The 22,846-nt window shown below is 42.6% G+C and overlaps 1 protein-coding gene across 2 annotated transcripts in view; it reads left to right on the top strand.

Moving 5' to 3' along the window:
* VIPR1 (vasoactive intestinal peptide receptor 1) overlaps nt 1–22,545 on the top strand; it is a 94,308-nt gene extending 71,763 nt beyond the window's left edge. Inside the window, exons 7-13 of one of the 2 annotated variants that reach the window (XM_015853030.3) lie at nt 7,521–7,674; nt 8,675–8,735; nt 10,865–10,934; nt 13,654–13,745; nt 18,028–18,157; nt 19,157–19,198; nt 20,549–22,545. In XM_015853030.3, coding sequence (XP_015708516.1) covers nt 7,521–7,674; nt 8,675–8,735; nt 10,865–10,934; nt 13,654–13,745; nt 18,028–18,157; nt 19,157–19,198; nt 20,549–20,740 — 741 coding nt within the window. In that variant the 3' untranslated portion in view covers nt 20,741–22,545. 2 annotated transcript variants of the gene reach the window in all.
* The last annotated feature ends 301 nt before the right edge of the window (nt 22,546–22,846 follow it).

Here is a 22,846-nt window from a genome sequence, read left to right as displayed (position 1 = left end):
ATGAAGGAAAGCTTGACTGCCAGAGAAACTGAAGGTCAAGTGTCATCATTTTGGGAAGGGGAGACAATGGGTAGAGCTGAATGCTTGATGTGTGGTGCTAAAGTTTGCCAGGTTGGAGAGGCTTGTAGGAGAGGAAGCTTCATGGATTCAGGGATCCATTCCTTGAGGTTGAATGTACCAGACTCTGGGTCATGCCCCTTCTTCTCCTTGGACTGCTGCTATCTTGCAACCCTTGAGAAGGTCCATACCTTGGAGACCAGGCTCCAACATGGTTTTATGTGGTTTTGCTCAGATTATTCATCCCCTAGATTTCTCTTATTCTCTTGGAAGTAACAGAAAAGTTATAGAAGAGCTCTGAATCAGGAACTGCCTTTGAAAAAGTGACCTTATCAGCTGTACCCCAGTCAATTGCTAGCATCTTAGAGCAATGCACTATTGCCAATAAGGGTTTTATTAAAACTCTGATTACCTTCTCCCTTTAGCTGCTAACTTGTGCTCGACTTTCCTTATCACTGAAGACATGTTCAGAAGTGCTGTTATCATTCTGAAGTTGATGAGCATGAAATAGGGACAGTTACCCCATTTACCAAGATAATGCTATTTTTACATCTGAACTCAACTGTGAGTCATCTGACGCAGAGGCTAGACCAGCTAGAGCTAATCACCATCTTACAAGTATGCACAAGATACCCCCCCACACACCAAAAAATCAAACTTATATTTCCAAGAGACAAAATAGAAAGGTCCAGGGCCTCAAAGCTGTCAGTTACATAACCCCTGTTAAACTCAGCAGAAGAAAAATGCTTAAATAGCCTTGAGGATCACAGTCACGGGGCTTAAACTTGCTTCTTGTGTGAGCTAAAGCAGACATAAGAGCTTCCTGCAGATTTCAACCATGTTGTATTTGGGGAGGCCTGCGTGGGCTAAGCATAAAGTGCAGTCATGTGGACCACATTTCTGTTGGAGTAAACTGGTATGGTTCCATTTATTTTAGTGAAATCCACAAGGTTTCTGCTAGCTGAGGATCTGACCTTGCCATTCTTTGCTGGGTTGGAAGAACAGAAATTAGAGTTTGTGCTATGTAACTTTTGTATTAGCAGAGATGAACTTTTAAACGTCTTGTTGTCTTCAGCTGGCTTTCAGCTGGCATTAATGATGTGAAAGCACAAAGGGAAACCATGGTTACCTTGTGAGACTTTGGGGACCATACTAGTTTGGCTACTGTTAGACCAATGATACTCTATCCAGAGAAATGATACAGGGTGAATTGTGGCCTACCATCAGTGCAAGAGGATATGGAAGAAGAGGAAAGAGATGCAGAGACTGAGCTAAAAGTAGCACGTTTCTGATGCATCCATCTTTCCACAGTCACACTGGAAGCAGGCAAAACATAGCTTGATGAAATAGCGTGTATGTGCATGCATATTGTTGTGCTGTATGCTACAGCTCAGCTCATCAGTCTAGAAATAGCATTTCTACTGTATGAAAGTGGTGACAAATCAACAAGCTTAGACACAAATCCAGGTTATAATGGCTTAATAAATTGACTTCTGACAGATGGCATGGGGTAAGTAGTCCAGTGTGTGCTATTAGGCAATGATGGGCATATGAAAATGTAATACACTGTGACCTAGAGGAAAGAAGGTGAAGATAAATTGGATTAATTTGCTTTTGCTACAGCTTGAGAGCACTCTCACATGTTTCTTGGGCATTATGGTGCAAAGCAGCATGTTAACAGGGAAAATCTGTGTTTGAGGAGTCTTATTCTTTGAGGCATCTTATTCCTGTGCCTGAGATAGATGGTGACCATGAGCCCGCTCTGAATTCAGTCATGACCATCCATATGCCATATGTTTTATAGAGTTAATGTAGTATTGAAGCCACTGGGCAGCAGGAGCTGAAGGGTCCATCATCAAGATGTGAAATTATTATTCCTCTGAAGGTTATGAAAGACATTGTTTTTCTTTGTTTTAATTCTTGATAGATGAGAAATTGCTTTGAACTTGATGATTTAGGCCCTCACAAACTGAAGGTTGTGTGTTCCAATCAGGAGCCACATTGTTTCTATCAAGATGGCTTCTTAAGGATTTCTCTGCTCAAATTTCTTTAGGTAAACATAGTGCCAGGTAGGACTCAGCACCCAAAATGTCTGTGCATCTCCTAAGAAAGCAAGCAGATCCAATCATTATTGTAGCAATTTAGTATTTAAAATGATTTGCTTTTCATTCTATGACTCTGTGATTCTGATTCCTTGCTACTCTGTCTTCCAACCAGGTCTTGGAAACAGGATCCAAAAAAAAAAGCTTTTAAATAAGATCAGGGAAGCCTCCTTGACCAGGCTGGGGAGGACAGCTTTTACTGTGGGCAAATTCCACACAAGGCACTCAACACGCAACCTTTTGGATAGGTCTTGTCCTCTGGGCAACATAAAATAAAAGTGCCGGATAAATCTATCACTGAGAAAATGAGTTTTCATCTGTCTCCTGTCAAAGAGAATCACAGAACTGTCTGCATAAATCTGTTCCTTGTTCTTCAGCGGTGGTGGCCCAGGTGAATGGACCCAAGCACTTTAAAGGAGATTCAGAGGCCTCAACATTTCATGATGGATTGAGGTGAATCTGAGTCCATGCTTTTGCCAGAGGCAGTAGGGGCTGGGCTGAGGGCAGTGTTCCACCTTCACAAATCATCTCAGGAGCTTTGTTGTTATGCAGGATTGCATGTGACAACATGAATCTATCTTTAAGCTGACTATATGTCTTGATGTCCTGTCACAGACATCTCAAGTTCTGTTCCACGCTGTAGGAGGATGCAGCAGTTGAGGGTGCAATGGGGGAATTACAGGGACTGCAAAGGGGGTAACATCCCTGAACAAGAGTGGTTGTACATGGTGAGGGACAGGTCAGGTCACCTGATGGAGAGACCCATGCTTGGGGCAATGGGAGTCAGGCAGAATTTTTACATCAGGTCATGTTCCCAAGCCAGCTACATAGTGTGTGAAGTGGGAGAATGCCCCTTTGTACTTCTTTGTCCAAATGTAGATACTTTTTTAACCCAAATCTTAAACCATAGCACACCATACCAGTAAGGAAGGAGAGGGAGACATGTGTTAGTGCAGTGGTGATCTCTGGTGCACAGCAGTGTTTGTTAACTGACCTCATGATGTTGTTGTTTTGTTGCATTCCCCATAGACTGGTGCATGTACACGTGCATTGTATGTGTAGTTCCATCAAAACCTCCTTAGACCAATTCCTTTCCAACTGAGCTGCTTATAATGAGAAATTCAGGAGCTGGTTGAGACTTCTATTCCTTAGCAATTATTAATGAACAGAGATATCTGGCACATAGTTAATACCACCAGGTAGGATATATGTGTATTTAATGCAACATTTTCAACTCTGTATTAATCACTGCCTCCAGCATCTGGACTACATTACTCCAGGTGACTCAGCTAGTTGCTACATCAGTTGTATGAGAAAAAATGTATAAAATGCAGAACCTGGTAGCCTGTGGTCATTGTTCAGTCCTGTTTTTTCCACCCTTATGCTCCTCTGCATCTGTCTCAGAAAACCTGCTTGTGTCTTGAGTGCATTTTTCCTACCAGTTGACAAAGTGGGCTGTGTTTTTTGCAGCTACTGTAGGGCATGAGCTCTGTGCTACATGCTGGCTTTGAGTAGCCCTGTTGTTTTTTCCCATCGTTACAGTAAACTCTGAGTTTGACCCTCTGCTGACATCTAAAATCTCTGCCCATCTTGTCAGCTAAGCATATTTCTTTGCATCATACCAGCAGTCCAACCACCCTACTCACATTCTCCTTTTTGGAAGGACTGGCTGCATTCCTAAGCATCAAGGGCTTATTAAATATTTGCCCTAACATGACTGCAAGGTGTTCTCTTACAAAGCAAATGCGCTCACTTCTATCTTCTCTATTTCTTTGTTAGCTTTCAGATTATGCTTCTCAGCATCTAAATCGATGTGATCTCACAGCAGATTTGTCTAGCAGGGCAAAATATGCCCCACATGACATGAATCCTTGCTTTGAAAGTCATAGGCCTGGTTCCTCTCCAGAAGGCAGACATTTACCCTTTTGTACATGCTAAATGGGAATGCTAAGTACTCTGTGACCAGAAAGCAGCCTGATACATGTGTTTTGCACATCCACAATGAAAAGTAGTAGAAACTGCTTTCAAAGATGTGTCTGCACTTGAAAATACTTCCTTCCTTGAGTCCTTCAGGATGGTCATACAGAGCAACAAGTAAGATATGTCCATCCATGTGGCTCTGGGCAGCCTGATCTGGTGGTTGGTGACCCTGCACATAGCAGTGGGGTTGAAACTAGATGATCATTATGGTCCTTTTCAATCCAGGCCATTCTATGATTCAATGATTCTATCATATTTCAATTGCTTGCTAGCTCAGCACCTCTAAGGATTCTTTGTGGTTGGCAGACTTAGAATCATTTGAGCTGGGAGGGACTCTTAAAGGTCATCTAAGTCCAGCTTCCCTGCAGTGAACGTGGAAATGCCTGTGAATATCCCCATCGCACATCATCACTTAGGAAAATGATAGAGCCTGGAGAAGATCTCATTCCTTGTGGAGCAGTAACCAGAGGCCCAACACAATACCTGACAGTGCCCACAAGATCATAATCAGCCTCCTTTTAAGCAGATGAATTTTGTACTGTCTTCTTATCATATAGCCCTCAGAGCCCTGCAACACTGATGGTTGGCCACAGTAAGGCAAGGGAGGGTTGACCCACACAGCAGCCATAAGATATGCCTTATCTCACCCTAACGTAAACTTCTGAAATAATTAAGATGAAATTATCTTACTGATTATGATGGGCTCAATGAGAAGCACAGAAGTGCTTGTTTGGGTCATAAAGGTTTCTGTCCCTCCTTAGCTGAAGGAGGAATTGGTTTCTGTAGTGGGTGGCTAGCAGCATATGAGGAAATGGAGAAGACTTTAATGGAAAAAAGCAAATAGCTTGTGGCTAATGTAGTCCTGAAGATGGGAAGCAAACAGGAGCCAACTGAGACAATAAGACATAAATAAAGGCTGGGCAGACCATCTCACTGCAACATCTCACGTGGACACAAGCAATGCAAGCCACCTAGAGAAATATGGGGTTGCAGATGAGGTAGAGGATGGGGGAAAATGGAGCAAGCAGTGTTGTAATGCTGCTTTTCCTGCTGAAAATGTCTGTTCTAAACATCATTCCTACTGGTCTTTCCACACCAGTGTGTCATGGGGTCTGATCTTCGTGAAAGAATTCTTCTGTGAGGTGGTATAGCTCATCTCTGCCTAGTGCCTGTCACCTAAAGGGTAAAGCAGATTGGATAAACATGGATTTTGCTTCCCAGAAACATAACAGCCATTCTGAGTGAACACGACTGATCACAAGGGAAGAGACCTGCTACAAAGTGCCGCATGTAATAAGGATGAGGTGTCTCTAAAGCCAGGAAGGGGTGATTTCTGAATGCATCACTGAGCTGGCTGGCTGAGAGGGTTCAAGCACAGCAGTCAGCAGTAGAAGTGCATCTCTCTGAGGGATATTTGCTCTGCTCTGATACAAACCTACCCAGCATAAGTAAAGACAGCAAGAGTCCCAGGCACTTAATTTGCAAGACAAATCAATTTCTCCACATTACCTCTATAGTTGGTGGGGAAAGAAGTATTTTTACAATACATCTGCCCTGCTTTATCTGTGGATAAGGCAGATCATACCATGGATGTTCTTGACGGTGTTGTCTGGATCTCCAATGGCCTAAATGCTGCTGAATGCACTCCTACCAGCAAATCCCCACTGTCTGCAGATGGCCCAGGCTTTGGATGAAAGGAATGAGCGTCACTCATATGCACACATAGTCAGGAAAGAAACAGAGCAGAGGGATGACCTAGGGAGGAGGATGACACATCCCAAGCCCTTGTCAGCTCAGCTCAGTATTACCCTCTCTGCCTGAAAGTGAAGTGACTGCTCTGCCTCCACTTTCCCCCATCACCACCCTGCAGCAAGTCTCTGCTTGTGCCATCTGCCTTGCAGCAGGCAGCTGATGTGCATATAAATTGATAAGCAGGAGGCCAAAAGGACCCCAGTGTGACATACCAATGGGTGATAGGGGAGGGGTGAGTTAATTCTGAGCAATCAGTGGGGACAAGTCTCTCTCCAAACATATGGCATCGAGAAAACACTTTTTATGCCTTATTCTTTTTATTTTTTTTAAACTATCATGTTTCATAGCAACTGTTTTCAGCAGGAGAGGAGCGGGGTGATGTGTGAACTTGTCACTCGTGCAAATAAATTATTGCTCTAAATTCACCATGGTGCAAATGCAGAGCACCGAGGAAGAGCTGCTAACCAGATCTTCATGCCTTGGCCCAGAAAGAGCAGGGTATAACCCAAGCAGACCCACTGAAGCATCTCAGGGATGCTTAGGCAATGTGGTTATAAGTAACAATGCAACTGATGCATCCCTCTAAATGAGTCTGGAAAATAGTGCTGTGGCAATGGCCTGTGCTAACAGGGCTCTTTGTGCAGCTGATTTCAACCTTCAGGTGTTTTGTGGTGGTTTTGGCCATTGAGTGCTGGAGAGAAATTTCCTTTTCACTTTTTTTTTTCCTCATTATTTTTCTTTTCTTAGGTGACTCTTCCCACTATCTGCATGTGTTAGTTCTGAGCTGCAGTGAGGACTTCACAGCAAGTTGCTGTGTTTAACTATTCATTTTCCAAGGAAGATCAGTCTTCCTTCTTGATTCAGCTCTCTCCTTCCATTGCAATCTAATCTGTCCATGCTCATTAGCATTTACCCTCTTTTCCCTTCTTATTTACCCTCTTTTCCCTTCTTTTTATTTTAAAAAGATGTACTGCCCTTTCTTCTTCCCTTAACTGAGCATTCGCAATTCTTTGTAGACTCGACTTTCTTCAAAGCCCTTTGTCAGACCCCTTCAATTTTTGCAATAGCTGCCAGGCCATGGGGTGATTATAATTGGATTTTATTTCCAAGAGCTACTTTTTTTTAATCATTATTATTGTTTTTATTTAACCTGGGTAATCAGTTTATTCACCAGCAACTTCATTTCTATGGGTTCAGGGACACTGTGAATGATGGGGGGGACCATGATGCTCGTCACTCAAGATAACGTCCATCAAGATAATGGCTTTGATGGCAAAAGTAGCATAAAAATCAATCACCTCTTCTTGTTTCCTCTCCAGTGCAGATCACCTCCATCATGCTGAATCAGGGGTGGGTGGGTTGTGCCATAAATGAGCCACTGGGTTGATTTTAGTTCAGAATTTCACTCTTGTGTGTTGGTTAACGCCTGCCAAACAGCCAGAGCATGTCCCCAGGCAGGTTTTACAGGTCTTTTGGCTCTTCACATGGAGCTTATCCCATATGGCCTTCAAAGGCTGCAAGAAAGCAACCTCAGAGTTAAACAAAGAGCAATGTTTGCTGGGAATTTGGGGTGTTCACAATGGAAACGCGTTACAGATCACCACTGTTTCTTCCTTTCTTCTCTTCCAGGTAGGCTGCAAAGCCATGATGGTTTTCTTCCAGTACTGTGTCATGGCCAACTTCTTCTGGCTGCTGGTGGAAGGGTTATATCTTCACACCCTGTTGGTCATCTCATTCTTTTCAGAGAGGAAGTACTTCTGGTGGTACATCTTAATTGGCTGGGGTATGCATCTTCTCAGGCCTGAATACCAGGAGGTGACCCTGGCAGACATTTTTAACAGCAATTTAATCCCCAATGGTCAGAGGAGCTTAACAGCATTAACCTTTGAGAGTATTTAAGAGCTCTGTTTGTGCTTGATTCGTAGATAGTTGAGCACCTCAGTGTCTCAAAGGACTTTTGGACTGAAACCCCTATTTGATTTGAGATGTATGTATAAGCAAGCTAAAAAGGCTTTCTGTTCTGTGCTCTCAGTAGCTGAAACTGGGAAATAATTAGAGCAGGGAATAGTCTCAAAAAGGAAGAGAAAAAAGCATTTGTGTCATTTGCAAGGGTATGGCTGGACTGAGGGTTTGGTCGGTTAGATGTACAGTAACTTCCATTGAAAGTGACAGGAGTTACGCTTGGGTTCACACTGCAGAAGAGAGGCGATTCTCTGTGCTATAAGTGTAGCGAGAGGTGATGTTAGCAGGCCTGGTTTCAACTGCATCAGGTCAGACTTTCTTTAAACCTGCCTTGTGCAGAGGTCCTGTCAGCACATTGCATCTGAAAGGTCTTAAAGAGAAATGCATGATTTTAAATCAGAGGAAATATTTTGCATTGGTAATGTGTTCTGAGGTTCTTCGGGTGAAGAAGAGCAATGATGGGTACTGGAAGGATTTTTGGCCTTTTAAACATCCATCATTTGCAAGAACGTCAGTGGTGGATCTGAAATGGATTGTGCAAAAATTAATAGTTTGGACATACTTGTTCTGTTTGCACTACCATTGCATTTGGAACTCTGTTAATAAAGAATACTGTGATTAACACAGAACAAAGAGACCTTTCCTTCCTGGGATGTTTGCAATCTAAATCTAATCAAAGACATCAAACAGAGAAAGAGGAAAAAGGGACCAGACAGATGGAACAGGGCTGTTCTGCTCAGGCAGACCATCATGGAGTGAGGAGCAGTGGTGAAAACATGCATAATGATTTGTGACAGTAACACCATCTCTCCTGTCACCAGGTGCCCCCTCTGTGTTCATCACTGCTTGGACGGTCGTCAGGATTTACTTTTTCAATGTTGGGTAAGCCTGTGGACTCACTTTTCTTTCCTGCTGTGAACATATGTGCAGGTTTGTGAGCAGACCCCCCACTGTCCCCTTTTCTTCCCCTGAGCTTCGTGCTCTGAGCTTGGCCTCCTACAGCACTGACCCTACATACTCAAGCACAGCAGAAACCTCGTAAACACATCCATTAACTCCCTCAGAAACGCTCTGAAAACTCTTGATCTTTTTTCTCAGGCAGATCTTTGGATCTGTTCTCTATCCTCTTTAACTTAATAGTTGCCTTTTACACTTTATGTAAGAAGCAGATAGAATGCAGGTAAGCAAATGAGGCACATATTTGAGCTACGCAAGGATATATGCAAGTAAACAGGATCTGATCCGTCATGCTTTGACTCAAGTAGTCAAACTGGAGTGGTTTGAAATGCTTTTATGATAAAACACTGCAGAGAATCACAGATTCAGGTGCTCATTATTCACTCGCTGTGCATGCCCTTGCATCATGCATTTACAGCACATGGTTAATTCCATTTTCTCCCCTGCAGACTCTCTCCAAACGTGCCCTGATTTGTCCTTATTTCAGTAAGGGAAGCAGCTCAGATTTTTTCCTTGTGTTTTTGATGTATAGTCATCCTAACACATTTCCTTAGGACTGCTGACTTCTTCTATGGTCTCGCTCTATCTGCATAAAAACTGACCTTATTTACTTTGTTAATAAACTAGTCTGTGGTATAAAATGAGATAGATAGCCCTGTGATATAAAAGGAGATAGAGACAAAATGATTTAACCATTCTGACTACTGATTCATCTTGCTACACATTCCCACTCTGCTCCAGTAATTCTTAATAAAAATGCAGACTGCTTTTCAGTGGAGACTTTAAAGCTCTCCATGTTTGTGCCAAGTAAAACAGCATGAATTTACAGGATATGTTAATACCTAACATAGATTACTTATTTTTGCATATTAAAATTACTGACAGATAAAAGTTGCAGCCAAACCAGTGAGGGGCTCAAATAACCTGTTTCAAACATGAATGCCAACCATTTGTCATGAATGCACTCTTGAAAATGTGCTCTTCATCACCTGACTGCTGTGAGGGCTTCACAGAAGTGTTGTTCCTAGCAGTATCAATTTTCAGCAGGATTGTTTCCAGTTTATTTCTATTCTGTCATTTCCTTGTTGGCTTTATGGTGCACTTCTGGATTAAGTAGATGAGTGGTGTGGTTTGCTAACCATTCTGACTTCAGGATGAAGCCAGTCATAGCCTGGGTATAGCTTGGATGCATCTAGATGGATTTACTGGGGCTAATCCCACCACACCTTCTGTCATCTCTTTCAGAAGAGGATGTTTGTTTTTCCAGCAGTGCCAATTACTCTGTGCTCAAAGAAATCCCTATCCGTGATGATGGGCAGCATTAGAGGCCTCACTAATATGAGATTCTGATAACATTTCTTTGGAAGAGACCTCACTGTATGGAAAATTGAGCATATCTCCATCCTTGCTCACATTCACCCTGACACAACATAGATTCATAGATACATTTGATTTGGAAGAGACCTTTAAAGGTTGTTTGTTCCAACTCCCCTGCAGCGAACAGGGACATTCTCCAGCCCATTCCATTACCAAGGAGAAAAGCATCCACAGCCTTGTATCTGGGGCAGATGTTACTTACCAGTGCTAAAAGCCACTGCAGCAAAAGTCATCAGCTCTTCCCAATTCATGCACACCAGTTTTAGTCCTTTTCACATAATTGCATGTACTCAGTTTTATCATTTTAACACAGACTAATAGGGATAGGACACTGAGTAATGGCTTTAAACTGAAAGGGAAGAGATTAAGCTCAGATGTTAGGAAGAAATTCTTTACTCAGAGGGTGGTGAGGCCCTGGCACTGCTGTCCAAAGGGAATGGGGATGTTCAAGGCCGGGTTGGATGGGGCTCTGGGCAGCCTGCTCTGGTAGGGGACAACCCTGCTTATGGCAGGGGATTGGAACTAGATTACCTATAGGTTCTCTTCCAGCCTAAGCAATTCTATGATTTTATGATTTAGGCAAAGTACCTGAAAGGTAACAGAGCTGCTTGTTTTTGTTTTTGATTTTTAATTGATGTTTTAAGACTGATTTATTTATTTATTTACTTACTTTTTAGGTGCTGGGAGGAAATAATAGAATCCCCAATCTGGTGGATCATTAAAACTCCTATTTTGGTCTCCATTTTGGTAAAGTATCAAAATATTCTTCAAAGCCATCTTTAATATAAAACTGGGGGGGAGGGTGTAGAGGTGCCTTAATAAGTATTCTGTAAAATCCATGTAAAATGCACTGACAGATAACATTGCATTGTGTACTGAATGTCTGTCTTGGGATAAGAAGCTCAGCCTCTGGATAAGCATCTTTATCTTTAAACAATGACTTAAACGTTGTGGTAAGAGCTTGAGTGATAGGGCACCCAAGATGGAGCCCGTGTAAGCCAGATCAACTCCATCTCATCCATTTGCTCTGGTAGCCATGGGAGCACATAGCCAGAGGAGATCAAGGAATATGCTTGGATACCCAGGAAAAAGCCATTTTGTCTAATGAATTGATGTATGTCTAAATTAGAACTGCTGAGTTTTGCCATGAGTTTTTCTTTTGCTGAGGTCAGAGCCCAGGGTGACTTGTTCCATTTCAGATGTAGACAGTGTGAAGTAATATGCGATGAGTCCTACCATAGACTTCTACCTAGCTAGATGAGTTCCCACAAGCATTTGCCTCTAGTTGTAGCATCCAGCACAAAGCTGGATCCCAGATACATTTTTTTGCAGTAAGTTCTCAAGGAGCTTGGCTAATTTCCATGTAAATCAGCAAAGGTGCTTAACTCATTGCTTAACTAGATCACATCAGTTCTGAATGCAGAAATCATGACTCCTCTGAGAAACTGAGTACTTCCATCCTTGGTGAATATTATAAGTTTCCTCTGTCAAATGCACAGCCAAAACTTGTAAAATGAACTTCAGTTAAACTTAGCTTTGAGTTTTCTCAAATCAAGAAACACACATTGGAAGGGAAGGAAAAGAATGCAGCAGAAATCAAGCAAATATGATTCTTTTAAAGCGAAGCCTTTTCTTAGACATACATTCTTCTTATTCTACATACATTATGCCTTTTGCAAGGAGGCTTTTTCTGTAGCATACAGGAATTCCAAACTAAAACAGTTTGAATAATTACTTATTATTTGATTCACTGTACTGCAAGGAAATAAAACACTTAGATGACACAGCTCAAAATATTTATGTCATCATCAAAAGACATGAATTGTATTTTCCCTTTCCTGAGATCACCTTTTGGTGCAGAAATACACCATACTCTCCCAGCATCAGTGATGCCATGTTTTCTTTTGGTCAGTAAATCATTTCCTCATTACTGAACAAAATCTACCTGGCAATTATCTGATTTTACTTTTGCAGGTATCATATAAATCTGTCACAAAGGAGGGCCGTGATAACGACTATATGATGAATAACAGATTTCTGCAGGGAGGAATCCTGCAATTTCTGCATGTCCCCTGGAATAAAGCATAAACCTCAGCTGAAGGAAGAAATATAATGTTAAATGTTAGAAAAATCTTTCCAACTTGAAGAATTAAACACTGAGAATAGATCAAGTGCCTTTAATTCTATTTTCAGTTGAAAAGTAACCTAAACCCTTTTAGTTGTTTGAAAACTGTATCTTCTACCATGTAATGCTAAGGCCATACTAAGCCCTTAAGTCACATTCCACCTGTTTTTGTGCCCATGTTTGCTATTAACCATGATGAGCCAACACAGTATTTAATTAATGGCAGGGGACTGGGAAGCAGCTCTGATCCTACCTGCAGTGGTGCAGATTGTGTGCTATCAATGCTCATTAGAGTAATAGATCTAGCTAATTCTATTTTGGACTGATAAATTTTACTTGCCGTCAAGTCAGATGCTAAACATTTTATAAGCAAATAAATATGAACAGAAGCTATGATAAATGTCACGGGGCAGATAAAGAATGATTAGGCAATGCATCATAACCAAGAAATATAATTAATTTCCAGTCATTCTTAGCCTTGGAAAAAGAGCTGTTGTCTAAATGAGAAATAGGCTTTAGTCTGCTGCATTCACCTGTTGTTGATATAAACCTGAGAATTGCTGGAGGAAATGTTATAATTTGTTTTGGCAGGAAATCAGATTGGCTGCTGTGACACAATTCCTTCCAGCCTTTACATATCTTAAAAATCAGAATCCTTTGTGCATTCACTAAACATGAAAGGAGAAAGAAACTAAACTAGACTACAAGGAAACTAAACTAGACTAAGGCCACAAAGATCCATCTTCACTTTTCTGTTGGATGTGTTGCATGAATAACAGCGTGGTTCAGTGGGTAGGATTTTAGAAGCCAGTAAGTTTTTGTCCAACTCATGCCATGTACTTTGTAGGAATTGCCATTCATAGCTCTACACCTTTGCTAGAAAATAAGGCTAGCTTTGCTTGAGTATTTTACTGAAGCAGTCCTAGCTTAGTAGGTAGATCCTTCTCGTCTAACCTTGTAGGAGAAAGAACTTTCCGTCGCTCCGCTAACTCCCAAGGCTCTTTTTCCCACCCTGTCATCGGCGCTGCCCCGCGCAGCAGGACGTCGTGCATAGCTGTGCTCTATGGGTTTGACATCATCATACTTGGGATGTATGACACAAAGTCCCAAGCAGGCTGATGTCAGGCCCAAGATGGCTGCCATCCTGTGTCGGTTTACTGTGTGCTCCTAGAGTGGGGTTCTCTGCTCTTGGCTTTTTAACAACAGCTTGCTCCGCGGCAAAAATATTGCAGTGAAAGGCACCCCCCCCTCCCTTTAACCATTTCTTCTTTTCACGGCAGAACATCTCTGCAGGAGCGTGATTTATATCTTTCTTTTTCCTGTTTCTCTCCATCCCAACAGGTGAACTTCATTCTTTTCATTTGTATCATCCGTATCTTAGTCCAGAAGTTGCATTCCCCAGATGTTGGACACAATGAAACCAGCCAGTATTCGTAAGTCCTGGGCTTTTTTTTTTACAGTATATGGTTTTGCAAAACCCATTCAGCATTTAGTCAAAGTTCTGCATCTGTCTGCATTTTTCCTCATCAGAATCATGTATTTGTGAATTTGCTAAAGATGATCAGAAATCAGGAAATAGGCTTTTTTGCTGATGGGCATGAGAGAAAGAGTAGTGATTGTGAAACAGAAAGAGCTTTTCTATTGTATATTCAATATTTAATCAGTATTTTTTGGATCCTGAAGGCCAGGGGACCCTAATGAAGAACAAAAAATCTCCATCTACAGTTATAGGGGCATTTTTATCTGAAGCAGTTGACATCAACTCACTTTTTCAAAGTATAAGTTGAGAAAATTTGGTAGAATCCATGGCCATGTTTTCCCATGCCCTAAAGAAGTCTCCTGAACAAGACTGCATTAATCCATCCCTAATGTACTCATTTCTCTTTGCTCTTGAGAAATAAATTTGTCTGAGAAGTTTTGCTTATCATGCCTTTGTCCTGAGGATATAATGTTGACCTTACTGGGGCTCTTTATAATGAACAACGTGCAAGTGAAGTCAGAATTTGTCTGTGTGTAAGTCTGGTCCTTGGTGCAGCATTTTAAAACTACAAGAAATCCATTTCCCCGTATGGATTTCTTACATCTTCAATGCAAATAAACTGAAAGTTCAGACAACATCCTCTCATTTTTACCTCCTGTGGCTGTCCTGGCTTAGCCTTTCAAATAACCTGGATATTTATCAAAGTATTGCTAGAATATAACTAAAAAGGAAAAAGAGCAATGTCTACTTGCTCACTGTTCATAAAATATTCTTTACTTTTTGAGGGAGATGTGTACTTTGAAGAATGTGAACTCAGTTCATCCTTCAGCAAGCTGGAAGGCTTATAATCAATATAGCCCTTAAATACCGACCAACCACAGCTCTGTGTCTTTTTCTCTAGTGATGGTAAATTATGTATTTCATCTCCTAGAGATTCTCAAATTTATATAGGAAAATTTCAGTATTTCACCTCAACTTCTCCTTGCAGCATACAAAGCTGATGATTTCTTTTTCCATCATCATAATACACCAACATTACCAGACCAGTGTTTTATATCGCATCTCTATGTATTTCAAGTTGGGCAATGTATCTTCCCAAAACCAGGACTGCAGCAGCTTTAGCCAGGTGGATAGATTAAATCATCATATTGAAATATGTTCTAGTACTTACTATGCAGCAGCCTGGGGCAGTTGGCTCCCGTTCATCTCCCTAGAAGTACTGCCAACCACTCATCAGAAGGGTTATGGCCAGATTACCTAGCAGGTCATGCTGAGCTTTGAGCTCACAGCTTTTTTTCTACTTATTTTCCAGTGAAGTGCGAATTACCAGTAAATCTTCTTTGCCTGGTAAACAAGCCTTGCATGACAGGGCAGTAAGTAACAAAGGCTTCCCCATGTTGTCCTGTCATATAGGAACCAATTGCAGAAGGATGAATGATCTTCACATCTTCAGTTCTTCACCTTCCTCGTCCATCTGGAAAAGCATCTCAGCTCCATTCAGGCATGAATAAGTCACATATAGGTGTCTGAGCCATACCAGATGCCTTAACATGTTTAATATGCTTGTCTGGATCTGGCATTGCACCTGTGGGAGACTTGTGTATAACTTATGTACATATACAACCAGACTCCACTGATATGTCTGAAATTCTCTGCTGACTATTGACTGCAATGAGACATGAGGCACCGTAGTCTCCTGTAGAAATTAATATTAAGAGTCTCAACTTGAAGTTTGGATCCGACCAAGGGTCCTCAATATTCAGTGTTTAGACAGCTAGCTGTAGAGACATCTGGGGTCATCCAGATCCTTTTATAAATGACATTAACTGGTAGGTGGATGGATGGACTAGATGATCCTTGAGGTCTTTTCCAACATTGGTGATTCTGTGATTCTATGATTAGGTATGTAATCTGCAGTCTGGATCCTTTTATAAGTCATACCCCTGTTAAACTGAAATGCTGCATCAGGGCTTTGGCCTGCAGGACCCAAGAGAGCTTACCAAAACCTGTTGGTAATGATACGTGCTGGTTCCTCCTGCCATATCTGGGATAAATAGGCTTTAAACTGACAACACCAGGAATCTCTCATTTCCATTTCTTCCTCTTCTTCTTGTTCAGGTACATTGCTGATTCACTCGCTCATTAATGCTACAGGTAGTGAGCTGGGCTTTAATATGTCAGAAACTGTGAAAACAAGTCTTCCAAAACTGTTTTCTGCAAATGACAGAGATTTGTGCAAGAGCAGGACAGCGACGTTTTGGGCAAATAGAAGAAAACACCTTATTTTCTGCAGAAGAATCGTTGAGCAAAATTCATCTTATTCCATTCTGTGCATGTTCGTAGTTCAATATTATCATCAAAGTTTTCTGGGCAACTTTCTATTATGTGTTCAGGAGCAAAATGTTGTTTAACTCTTAGCATTCCTAAGGAGAGGAATGAGTGCAGCACTGAACAGTGGAGATGTGCTTTTCCTAAATCATCTGTCACTGTGTCAGACGGGATAGGTATAAGAAGTGCACTCTGTGTGACAGGAGGAGAAGGTAATTAATTTTTTTGAGAAGCATGGCTTCCTTCAGGTAATATTAACCAGCCTTAGACAGCCTCCCACGCATTTGTGTCTACTGCACCTGGCAGAAACACACCATGACATACAGAAGACAATTTTCTTTTCCTTGTTGCAATTTGTAGGGGGATTTTTCCAATATTATGGAGCCAGACCTTGCCTTAAAGATGACATAAAATCCAAAATATCACTCAGTCTTCTGGGAAGCTTAGAGCTGGAAACAAGAAACTGGTTTAAGGTGTTGTGCAAACTGGAGGATGGAGCTCCTAAGGGTCCTGCTCATAGGCTAGTTCATGACAGTGACAGCCCTTGCTTCCTACAGGCATTCCATTTGCCTGGAACGAGTTGCAGCCAGTAGGTATTCCATGGGGAGCCACAGCCTCCAAGCAGAGTTTTAACATCAAACTGTCTTTGGGCCTGGCCCAAGGAAAGCTGGAAAGGTCTGCTGGGAGATACAATGATGAGCTGATGAGCATCCTCTGCATAATGCTGGCACATCAGCCTTCACTGTGGGTCTATACAGATGGCAAATAAATGAAGACAGTCTGGGGAGACTGAGCCAGATGGGACCTGAAGGGTTCGTAGATGGAAAAACAAGTATTTCCAACACATTTGCCTAAGCTTCAGTTTCTCCATAAGCCTCTTGGAGAGGGGGATGCAGAAGGATGTGGGTGACCAAGAGAGCCCTTAAGCGTCCTGAAGTTCTTGATTTCCTTTTTATTTTATTTTATTGTTATTATTATTTTTTGTCAGCTAGATTCTAATAATGATTAGATTTAATAAATTATCATCTCTTCCTAATTAGACCACTCATTACCCAGCTTGATGCCATTAAGCGCTAAGTCTGTTCATCCCCCCTCCTTTGGAGACATTCATTGTGCAATAGCCTATCATTATTCTGAGCTAAACATACCATTTCTCTCCCAGAAGCTGTAATTTTCAGAAATCCTAAGCAAACAAAGAAGACACTAGATAATGGTTTAGCTTTTAGAAATGAAAAAAGATCTCCAGCAGGAGGGGAGAAAGAAATACCTCCATTGAAGTTACGGGGAACAAAGATAACGCACTTTACATTGTCACCGCATCTGAATTCACCAGCCATCTGCAGTCTGCAGGGGAAACAAACTAGGGCTGATTGTTCTCCCTCAGCTGAAGATGTGTATTTCTTTGAGAGCTGCTCATGAGGAGGAAAGTGAACACGTGGAAGTGATCTCAGCACAGTCCTTTGTTCTGTGAACTGCTTTATCTAGTAACTGACCATGCCCAGCAGAAGGTCTGCCTCTGTGTTTCATCATATCCCAGCCCAGGTTGTTAGAAAAATCTTGGGGAGAGTACACAATGGGGAACAGCTCCCCTTTTTGGTATAGCACAGACATTTCTGCTTAGTGGGTGAGGGCAGCCTGCTGACATTGCCTCACTTGAGGCTACTACTGAAAGCCTCGGTGTTCCCAAGACCTCAAGGTAGGTGGCCCACATCACATATCCTAACAAAAAAAGCATTTACTGTCCATGGCCACCCCATCATGGTTGTAGTAATCAACAAATAGGTACTGTATGCAGCAAATTAAAGTTTCAGGGTTGCATAAGGTTCAGCTGCAGGATTTCTCATGAGTTTACCCTTTAGCTCTTCTTCCCTCTCCCCTTATGACTCTTATGTTTGTCTTTCCAACAGGAGACTGGCCAAGTCCACCTTGCTGCTGATCCCTCTCTTTGGCATTCACTACATCATGTTTGCTTTCTTCCCTGACAATTTCAAAGCAGAAGTTAAGCTGGTCTTTGAGCTCGTGGTTGGGTCATTCCAGGTAAGTCACCGTGTGGACCACCACTCTGTCCAAGGAATAACCAAACCTGTGACCTGGGATTTCCCAGACATGCCCAGTGTTGGTCCTGTGCCTTTGGAGAAGAAGCTACTCACTCCAGATAGGCGAGAGTGGAAGATAATTTTATATTTTACATATATATTTTTATATACTTTACTAGGAGTTTATCTCTCCTTGTTTTAGGCACCTGGAAAGGAAGCACACCTCTATATGCTAGTCTCCCCCAGGGCTTTTTGGACTTAGAAGATAAAATCAAGCACGCTCATCCAGTTTAGATATCATTAACACAGTAAGATGTGATGAATAGCCTTCAGGAAGAGTCTTTCTGGCCTTTAATGGCATCCTAGTCTATGATCAGTTTGCTTTCATGAACTCTCTCTTCTGCCAACAAAGTTCTGCCTCTACGTCCTGCCCAAGTAGGATTGCAGTTTATTGGAGTAGGAGGCAGGTTTCCCATGAGGATGCATTAATCTGGAGGAAACTCTTGATGGAGTTTGCTTTGTAGACCTTCCCACAAGCCTCACCTCATTCACACCCAGCACTGGGCTGTTTACCTTGGCCTTGCTGTTGCGTGAACAGAAGCACTTGTTTGTGCAATCGCATCCATCCATCAAGCAGCTGTAGCCACTTTGTGTTCTCACAGTCTCTGGGAAAGCTGCCTATAGTATCCCCCTAAGTTGCCTTCAGTGCTTAAGACTGAATGGTGAGGTGTCCTACTTAGAGCTGAAGTGACTCCTGATGGATTTAAGCACCAGTCTGGAGCAAGCCTTGAAGTCAAAAGCCTTGCATCTGCCCCAAGGTGACTTAACCAACCTACCTCTTCTAATTTTATAGGGAAAATGTGACCAGTTGGTATGTAAGAGGCACTTTAGCAGTTCCCTGACACTACAAACTTTCTCTGGGGCTGCAGTGAGCCTGGGTTGTGATCGACGAGAATATAAACTAGGAGTTGCTAAAAGCCTGTTCTCTCCTTTCCCCTAGGGATTTGTGGTGGCTGTCCTCTACTGTTTTCTCAATGGGGAGGTAAGATCAACAATGTTGTTTGGTTAATATTTGCTGCTAAGGCAAATTGAATCATTGTGGAGAGCAGATTAAGGAATGTCCCATTCCTGATGTTACCACACTGTTAAACCTTCCAAGTCAAGTCACTCACCTCAGAAAAACAACTCTACCATTAGCCAGACAGTTCCCAGCACAATTAATAAACATATTTGGACTTTAATAACTGCTGCTGAGTCCTTCCTTTGCTCATGAGATGGTATCAGCAAAACCTTACTTAAATAAGGGAGCACCTTAAACAGGGAAGGATGTGCCCATCTTGCAGGCCCTACTCAGGTTTATAATCTCCTGAAACCTCAGCAGAACCAGACCCGCTGCCAAAATGGAGTCTTGTTAGTACAGTGATATTTTCGTACCATGCTCATCTGCCATAAGAAAACTCAGCAGAGACTGATTAAACCCAAATGGCGAAGTCTACTGGGAAGGCGTGAGCAGCTGGGAACTTGGAGCTGCTGTCAGATGGAGCACGTTCAGCTCAATAAACTGACAAGAAGGAAACAGCTGTGCTCTGGGCTTGTGTTCCAGCTTCCTGAGGAGAGGAAGAGTGTCCAGAATCGATTTGCTCTCTTATTGCTCTGATCCTTCTTCCAGCTGTGCTGGTGCAGTGTGGTCAGCACACAGAGCCCAGCTCCAGCAGGGACCTTAGCTAGTGAGCAGGTTAATGAGCAGGGCAGTGCCACACAGACTTCCTGATGGTCCAAAACCCAAACAGGACTGATGTCCTGTTCTTGTGCTTGTTGATCCCAGAGACCCTCAGACAGAGATGTTTTATTTGAATCATGCCATGATCCAAAACTTTGCACTCAAAGTCTGCATAAGGGGATGGGGACTATGGCCAGATTTGTGCAGGGTTTGAACAGGAATGGTGTAAACCAAATGATGTGTGTAAACCCCCTGAGTAGGAACAAGTAACCTCTATCAAAAAGCGCTGCTTGCTTGACTGCTTTACAAACAAGCTGCAGTTAAACAATTTTTACTGGGACAATAACCATTTAGATGTTGTACTGAGGGGCATGGTTTAGTGGGCAAATACTGGTGGTAGGTAGATGGTTGGACTGAGTGATCTTAGGGATCTTTTCCAACTTTGGTCATTCTACAACTCTATGAAAAGCAGGGCAGTAGGAAGAATCCTACTCCCCATGCTCATCTTTCTGCTTAAGCTCAAGGATTTCTGCTCAGGGAATTTACTTGCTGCAGTTTTATCTCTCCATTATGTGACTAGCAGTTCTTCCCGGGTTCACTGACCTCTATAAAATAGTTATTACCCCTATGTGTGCTCTCCTTTGCTGACTTGCTTATCTTTCCACCATGTAGGTCCAAGCCGAGCTCAAGCGAAAGTGGCGGAGGTGGCACCTGGAGCGGTTTCTGGGCTCAGACATGAAGTACCACCACCCTTCCTTAGGCAGCAACGGCACCAACTTCAGTACCCAGATCTCCATGCTGACCAAGTGCTCACCAAAGACACGTCGGTGCTCCAGCTTCCAGGCAGAATTCTCTCTAGTGTGATGGAGAGAGGCTCTCTGAGCACTGAGCATCCAAGAGAGAGAAGGATCCCCAGGAATCAGTTACCTGTGGACAAATCCTTGTGAAATGGCATGCTCCACTTGAGCCAACAGAGGACAAAAAACTGGAAAAGCCACTGGCACCCAGAACAGGATCAGACAAGCTAAGAGGCAGAGAAATACTTTTCCTCTCCCTCTTTCCAGACCTTTCTCTCTAAGTTGGCACCCTTGGGGGCTGATAGCTCTGAGTAAAGGTCGCAGTCATTTGAGGAGAGCCTGGGAGATCCTAATGTGCTATAAATACTGAATTTTGGGTGTAAGGGAGGGAACAGCGTGAGTTACTGATGGCTTTCCCAGAACCGGCATCTCTGAAACAGATAAATTGCACTTTTTTTGTTTGTTTGTTTGTTTGTTTGTTTTAAATGAGCCAGTAAAGGAGAGAGAGGGAGACAAGAAGTGGGGGAAAAATATTCCGAACTTATAAATGTGCCAAAAGCCCAGTCGCTAAGAAGTGATGATATGGTGCTGGAAACTGCAAGGAGAAGGGACAGGAAGAACACAAGCAGGAAGAGGAGAGGCCAGTGTGTCACCCTGCCCTGTGCAAAGAAGCTGCAGCACCAAGCAAGGCCATGGGAGGATGCCCTGATGTTGGAGTGTATTCTGCTAATTGCTCGCCATCCTCGTTAGCCAAAGCTTTCCATGCACCCTTGGGTGCCCTCTGGAAGAGCAGCTTGCTGAGAAGAACCAGCACAAAATGCCCTTCTCTGTGCTGCGTTCAGGACATCGACATGCTTTGTTTGGTTGTTTTCACTGAACAGGGAACTCGATTTGCATGTATGAAAAAACAGGTACAGATGCCAACAGTGGAGTACGGCTGTGTTTTTCATATTTGTTCATTGAACCTGTAGATCTTGGTGCATTACTGCACGTGGCATCGTTAGGGATTGGGGGAGAGCAATTGGTCTGTAATCTGTTTGCACTTGTGTAACACGCACTGCCAGGAAAGGGAAGATGTAGAACCTTGTAATCCTTAATTGAATCAGGCCTGCCATAAGGAGCTGGTCTTCAGATGAAAAAATTAGCTTCAGAGCAGCAAGCAAAACTGCTTTCATCAAAACAAGGTTGGCTCAGCACGTAACTGGCACTCCAGGAGTCGGAAAGGAGTGAGGGAGCTATTAAATTGATTTCTTCTTCAGCTTGTGCAGGGAGCTTTCATCCTACGATGAAGGCACTGTTAGATCTTTAAGAGACACGTGTGCATTTTATGTCGTTTTTGAAGACCTATTAGTTTCCACATTAGGGCAGTCCCTGTATGAAGGATGTACACAGAGCTTGCTGGAACCAAGGGAACTGTTATTTTTATTCTTTCTTGCTTTTCTTCCCTCAGCAGAGGTGAGAAGGAAAGGAGCGAAACCAAATCCTGCTCTGACACACCAGCCCAGTGGTTCACAGGGTACCATGTGAGCTCACATCTCCAAGCTGTGCATCCCAACCTTAGAAAATAGCCCAAGGATGCAGATGTTCATGGCTGTTTCTCATCCAACTGCACTGCATGAGTTCACATCAGTTTTACACTGGGGGTGGAAAATCTCTGCCAAGCAAAGGTGTAACCTGAATAATTGGGCTGCCATTGTCCTACTACAGCATGTTACATCACTGTCCTTGGGAAGGAGTCTGGGTCACCCAATTAATACGTGTACATGGAAAGGAAGTATGAATGCTTTCATAGCTCAGAGATCTCAACTTTTCTACTAACAGCGACTGGACTCTTCTTTCTTCCAAATTAAATTGCAGTTCCTTGAAGGGAAACATCTTTAATTTAGTGTCTTTGGGGTTTGGGGGTTTTATTTTGCTTGCTTGCTTGCTTGCTTCAAGCATCCCAAATTCACTGCCAACAAACCACACTGAGCCCAGGAGAATTGCAGATCAGGACATCCCATTTCTTTCTGAGTTCTGAGGGGTGGTTTTTGCATTGCATACCTCTCCCCAGAGCTGTACCATTGCCATCTGAGCTGGATGCTGCCAAAATACTTCCCCACATTCAAGACTGAGGACAGCACAGAGGACTGAAGTCAATTGATATGAGATACTCTGTTAAAACTGCTGTGAA

Source organism: Coturnix japonica, chromosome 2 (assembly GCF_054131305.1).
Source record: "Coturnix japonica strain WE chromosome 2, WE-NBRP24, whole genome shotgun sequence".
NCBI lineage: Eukaryota > Metazoa > Chordata > Aves > Galliformes > Phasianidae > Coturnix > Coturnix japonica.
Note: the sequence above shows the minus strand (reverse complement) of the source record. Positions and strands in the feature narration are given on the sequence as shown.